Here is a 6,785-nt window from a genome sequence, read left to right as displayed (position 1 = left end):
GGCAGTGCACACACTGTGCACACTAGGCAATGCCAGTCACGCAATGGAGTTACATATCCCATGCACAGAAGAACCGGGATTTGCAGCTGGAGGTTGAAAAGTTAAAGAGAGAGCTGCGTCATGCAAAACGGAAACGGTTCTTCATATTTACGATGAGGAGTCCAAACGACCAACAGGATCCCACTTACCAACAAAGATCGCGAACGCTAGTCAGTGAGTCCTTTTCCTACCAGGAGGAGCTGTGTCATGAGAAGCAACCTCCGAGCCCACCACGTGGAGATATAGGAAATATGCCATGGAGCAAAGGCCTTGAACCAAATCTTAGATCGACCTTCACACGCAGAGATTGAGGAAGCGAGACTCCCCCGGCGTTTTAACCAACCTGCGTTCACCATCTACAATGGAAAACGGACCCAGTAGAACATGTCAGTCATTCTTAATCAGCGGATGGCAGTCTACTCCAGGAACGAACTTTGATGTGCAAGGTCTNTAGTCTAAACTTGTCAATGCAAAAAACATCGAGGACCCATTATTAACCATTTTTAAAGACACATTTGGCCAATCACACAAGTTCTTATTTCCCCTTCTGACTTCACCAACGTTTTGAACCCAAAAAAAGAAAAAGAAAAAATTAATTGCAATCTAAACATTCTCTCTTCCTACGGTCACAGCCGTGCACGGAGGACGGGGTAACGGAAATGATTTGTGTTACAAGGCACGCTTTCCTATGCCTCTTGGCATCATGGGCCCCCATTTTCTTGGCGGTGGGCTGGATGTCAAGTAACGTTACCAAACAACCTCCACCCTGCTGTATACTTTTGAGGTTTTGCGCCACAATTATTACCTAACATCGCACGTGGCCACCTCCCATAGGTCTGTCACATTTGCTAAGCCTTCCTAACGCTGGCTGTATTCTCACTATCCAGCTGTATCAGGTACCACCAACTGCTTCTACAGGAACTAAAAACAATCACATGAAATATTTTAAGATGATATATTGTGATTGCCTTTTTTTTTTTTTATAACATTGTGATTGCTTTTTTTGATTCCTATTGTACTGTGATTGCCAGTGATAAATTCATTAAAAAAGTACTAATATTTTCCATCTTACAACTTACTTATTTTAAAACATATGAAAGACTTATCAAAAAAAAAAAAAAGAAAAAAAAAAAAAAAACAAATGAAAGAGAGCATGCTACTGATACAAAAAATTTCACGTCGCTTATCATGAATATTATATTTTTATTCACTATTAACAGTATATATTTTTATATTTTATGTATTTTTTTTAAAAACTTCAATTAGATTATCTATTTTAACTATATTTAATTAAAATATATATTATTTTTTAAAATTTTTTTTTTCACACCAACTACATTCACTTTTTTTTTTATTATCAAGATATGTAAAGAAAAAATAAAAAATTAATTGTAAAATAAATAATGCTAATATAAATTTACATTACCTTTTTTTTAATAAACAATAAAAAATTTACATATTTTTAACTTAGTTCTTGTGAGTGATTTTTGAACTTAAATAGGTAAAATTAAAACTATTTCTAGTTTGCATTGATTTGATTTGATGTAAATGATCTTAATTGACTTTACGTAGAAGAGAGGTTACAGGGAAAAAGTCATTTACTTGGGCCAAAAACCACCTAGTCGTCAAAGCCAGCAAAAGCAAGAATTACATTACATCACATAATAACGGTGCTAACGCGTAATAAAGGCATAAGATGTCAAGAACCAAAGTAGATGCTTAGGTGTCAATCTCATAATGCATTTTCCTCAATATCACATGCCACTGATGAAGCTAATGGGCCCCAGACAGACTGTTTCAATCGCCACATTAGAGTACCTCTTTGTTTGGTTGTAGCACGTGGGCCCCAAAGGTCTGAACCTTCTTTTAGCCTTTGATGCGTTGATCCAACGGCTATAAAGGGCCCACCGATTGGTGGCCCCATTTGTCATTTGGCGGTCCAGATCCAACAACTCCCACCCCCGTGGGCCTCACTCGGTCCTATATAAACACTATGCAGTTATTGCAGTCTTCGTCTGTGTCTTTCGCTCACTCAATCTCTCTCTCTCTCTCTCTCTCTCTCAAACAAACAGCAATGGATCGGAAATGTGTACTGGCATTCGCATTGATCTGCGTCATTGTAAGCAACGTCGGAGCTCAAGCTCCGGCAGCATCGCCGACAACAACTCCGGTCACTGCTACTCCACCGGCTTCGTCACCAGCTATAGCTCCGTCTAAACCACAAGCACCAGCTGAAGCCCCTACAAAACCAAAGTCTCCAGCTCCGGTCACATCTCCGACTTCAGCTCCACCGGCTACCTCTCCAGCCGCGTCTCCTCCGAAGCCAAAGCCAAAGCCGGAGACTCCAGCACCAGCGCCAGTGGCCAAACCTAAAGCTCCTGCGGCGTCGCCACCGGCAGTGACTCCAGCGAGCTCACCACCGGTTCCAGTTCCGGTGAGCTCTCCTCCTCTTCCTGCGCCGGAGAAATCTCCTCCAACTCCAGCTCCGGCGACTGTTCCCGCCAGTTCTCCACCGGTTCCGGCTCCAACCGTCGAGGTTCCAGCTCCAGCTCCGAGCAAGAAGAAGACGAAGACAAAGACAAAGAAGAAGCATAATGCGCCAGCTCCAGCTCCAGCTTTGGAAGGTCCTCCAGCGCCGCCAGCCGAATCACCTGGACCAATTAGTGCCGAGGCTACCTCACCTGGACCGTCAACTGTGGCTGATGAGGTCAGTATGATTTTTTTTTCGTTTTTTAACTTTTAATTTGCTATACGGTTTTAGCTCTAACTAGTGCAATGTGCGATCAGATCTAGAAATTTGAAATGTCCTCACTTAACATAGTTTCCTTGGTTACTTGTTTTAACTGCTAAACTATTGTTGTACGTAGTTGTCGGTGTTAACTTTATGGTACTCTACAGTGAACGGTGTAGTGTACAAACTACAAAGTATAGTAGAATTATTATGCTTCGTAAATTGTAATGTAGTGAGTGTCGGCAACGATTGTTTGGAGAGGTAGATCTGTGTTCTGTTTAACCAATATTACCGTTTAGTTTGGTTAAACTTATCTGGAGTTGTGTTTAAGTGTTTAACCAATATTACCGTTTAGTTTGGTTAAACTTATCTGGTAAACCAAGCTAGCGGTACTGAAGCGTTATTAAAGAGTGAAAGAAAGTTGTTGGGTTGCAGAACACACAGAAACAAGAAATGAAGTCCATGTCAGAATGTCACACTCACGCAGACACAATTCACGATACCTATTATTACTAACACTGGAAATATCATAATTTTTGTGATAATTACGTGTCAGAATATAATTGAATGATGGCAAAGTGGCATTAATTAATACATTTCTTTCGGGACCACACCTTTTAGTACTTTTGGCGTTATTATGGGGATGTTGGTTATTAAGGGGATGTTTGGTAAAGTAGTTTGAAAATGGTTGTTTGTAATTTTTTTAAATACGTGTGGATGAAAAAGTGTGTTGAAATGTGTAAAATGTTTAAAAATTAAAAAATGTTGTTTGAAAACACAAATCAAACGGGCCCTGTTGTTTGATGATACTATTGTAAAAAATTAATTAAAAATGTAAATAGTTAGATCTATAATAATTAATTCATGTGTTCTAACGTTTTGAATCTTTGGAACAAAAAATGCAGAGTGGGGCAGTGACTCTCAGGTCGGTGCAGAAACTTATGGCTGGCATGGCATTTGGATGGGCTGTACTGGGCATGGTCATTTAAGAAGCGTACAGTGAGAGAAAAAAAGAGAGACAGACAGAAAATACTATTACGTGCCTCATTATTTCAATCTTTTATCTCATTAGTATGGCGGTCCCACGTTGATGTTGATTAAATTATTTTTATTTACTGGCTGGTAATGATTTGGTTCGCTCTGTGATTTATTACTATATCACCTGCCTTCTTTTATTCTTTTGGGAGAGCTTATGATCACAGTTTGTAGTTTTCTATTGACTTACTTTATTACTTTTGTAATTTGCACCACTATTGGAGTGCATCTCCCTTTTACTCTTCCATATTCTTTTCTCCTTCTTTGGGTTTTAATAATATTACCTGCTAGTACTAAATTATCACAGTTTGATTTGATCAACTACAAAAGTAAAGTGAGGGAAAAAAAAAAAAAGAAAAAGAAAATTGATTTGTATGTGTAAAGATTTCAAGAATTTTTCTTTAGTGAAAGATGCATTATTAAATATCAGAACCAACTAAAGAACCTATTTTATATGATCCAAACAGGGAATTTGACCAGTAGATTTCCAAATAACCAACCTTATTATTGTCCCACCCACTTATTGGCTGTTTTGCACTACCCCCTCACATGATGGTTGAATAGCTCTAATGTCACATAGGCTAGAATGCTTTTTTATTTTTAATGTCATCATTTCAACGTGATTATTGATCACGGGGACGTGTAAATTGTCTTGTATTATAGTTAAAGAATAAAAAAACCATGGTCACTTCAGATTTATCACCTTTATAAAGTTGACGCGATTTAAAGGAAGTAGGAATCCTAGCGTTTGCTATCAGCACGTAATTCAACTTTCATATGTTAGGCGAAAAAGGGGCCAGTAGCATATGTAAATTGAGAGCCGTGAAGGACAAGATTTGCATTTTTCCGGTTGTAAGACATGCTTGCGTTTCAAGTAATGAAGATGTATTCCTCCACTTTTTATTCATTGAGTAGGATCTGTTTGTGATAAAACATTGATTAGGATTCTTGATAGGTCGGATTTTACTTTTCGTTTTTTTTTTTTTTTTATATAGATAATAGGAGAATGAAAGGTGGGTTTCAAATTACAAACACATAAGACATTACAAAAAAATATCATTAATTACCACTATACTATGAATTGAAACCCACACAACTTTTAAGTTAAAAGTGGGCTATTTTGTCTATTAACTAGTAAGGGTGCTTGGACTTGCTTTTAGAGGGAAAAAAAGGTTTAGTTTTAAAAACAGACAAAAATAAAAACTCTACAAAAAGTATTTCTCTAGTTTTTTTGTGAAGCATAGAAGACATTTTTTGTTTTCTTGGAAAAGAGTTGTTCTTATTGAAACTAAGATTTTTTTTTTCATTAATCACACCTAAAATGTATAAAGAAAGCCTACATATATTAGTATAGTGTAAACTAATAGTTCAACAATTACAATGCAAAGTGCAGTGGACTCAACTGGAGGCTTGGATGTAAGGGGATAATAATCTCATGGCCCCTCTCAAACTCAAAGTGGTTTAGAGGAAAAAAAAACTTGAATTTGGAGGCAAGATCACTAAAGTGCCTAGGTGGATAGGGCTTAGTAAAAATGTCAATAAGCTAATCACGATATGACATAAAAGGAAGTTGTAAAGTACCATGAAGAAGATTATGAAACACAGAATGGTAATCAATCCCGATATGTTTAGTCTGCTTGAAAAAAATGTCATGGTGTGCAATCAGAATTATGCTACGATAGTCGGTATTATTATAGGCACAAAGTTGAAGAGATGATTGCGAATATAAGTAGAGACCATATTACAAGGTGCCTTTGATATAACGAAGCATGTGAAGAACCATTGCAAAGTGGGTGGAACAAAAAGTGGCTCACCATCTTGGGAGTGATGCAAGCATTAAATTCTATTGGGGCGAAAATTTTGCCACCGAGTCCAACAAGAAACAAAAGGTTTAAGGTATATTTGGTATGTGTCAAATAGTAATCAATGTAAATCCAACAAAAATAATTGAGCATACTAAGATCTTTCATCTCAGATTTGCTAATTGAGAAGTTACCATGAGCTCTTGGATGCCATCAAAATAATCTCCGAATGATTATCATGTCATCAACATACAAAAACAAAAAGAAAAATCAAAACCAAAAGAATAGTGCCATGGTTTGTGTGACGAATGGAAATTGCAAAATTGTAGGAACTAGCAGTATACCTAAGGTAAGAAACTATACAATTGAACTTGGCAAATCAAGCCTGAGATGCTTGCTTATTAAGCCCTATAAAGCATGACAAAGACAACGAACTTTATGCGGTGGATGCGAGAATCTTGAGGAAGTTTTAATGCAGAGCCCTTCACTTAGAAGATCACCATTGAGGAAGACATTTTTACATCAATTTGAACGAGTTTCTAATAATGAGAGGTAGCAATTGCGAGTCTGTGATAAGAATGCCCACAAAAGGAAGACGTGCAATAAGAACAAAGTTTGCTTCATAATCATTCCCATTTTTATGTGGGAATCCTCTAACATAAGACTGTAACACTTAATATAACTGTCCAAGTCTTGATCATATATATTACCAATAACAGACTCCCTTGGAGATAGATAAACCAAGTCTTATGTATGTATCTTTACTAGTGCAACCAATTCCTGTTTTATTGCTTACTACCATGCCATCTCCATGATTATCACTACCTTCATGTTTTGACTTCTTTCCTAGTAGACCGATGAAGATCAAGAGGTGGTGCATTGTTAGTGTCCTCAAAACGAACAAATTATTAACAATCAACTCGAGTGGGACTGATTGTGTTTACTAAAGCGTAAGACTTGACTTAATTAATTTGAGAATAGTGTGTTAGCTGGAGTAGTTGGGAGGGGGGGGGACCTTATAGTCCATTTGGATTGAAGGGAAGGGAGGAAAAGTAGAGTATAATTGATCCAAAATTAGTCTATTTTTAGCTAACTCTACCCTACTCCTTATCCCTCCCTCTTCAATCTAAACGGGCCTTTAGATTCAACTTAGGAAAGAGATCAAAAATAGATTGAAA

The 6,785-nt window shown here is 37.4% G+C and overlaps 1 protein-coding gene across 1 annotated transcript; it reads left to right on the top strand.

Annotated features, from left to right (window-relative positions):
- Positions 1-2,039: 2,039 nt before the first annotated feature.
- On the top strand, positions 2,040-4,052 carry LOC112033214 (lysine-rich arabinogalactan protein 18). Its single transcript, XM_024065986.2, has 2 exons — positions 2,040-2,746; positions 3,676-4,052. The coding sequence occupies exons 1-2, from the start codon at positions 2,114-2,116 to the stop codon at positions 3,757-3,759; spliced, it is 717 nt and encodes a 238-aa protein (XP_023921754.1). The 5' UTR covers positions 2,040-2,113; the 3' UTR covers positions 3,760-4,052.
- Positions 4,053-6,785: the final 2,733 nt, after the last annotated feature.

Source organism: Quercus suber, unplaced genomic scaffold (genome assembly GCF_002906115.3).
Source record: "Quercus suber isolate HL8 unplaced genomic scaffold, Cork oak 2.0 scaffold_72, whole genome shotgun sequence".
In the NCBI taxonomy this organism is placed as follows: domain Eukaryota; kingdom Viridiplantae; phylum Streptophyta; class Magnoliopsida; order Fagales; family Fagaceae; genus Quercus; species Quercus suber.
This window is presented reverse-complemented; position numbering and strand designations above follow the sequence as displayed.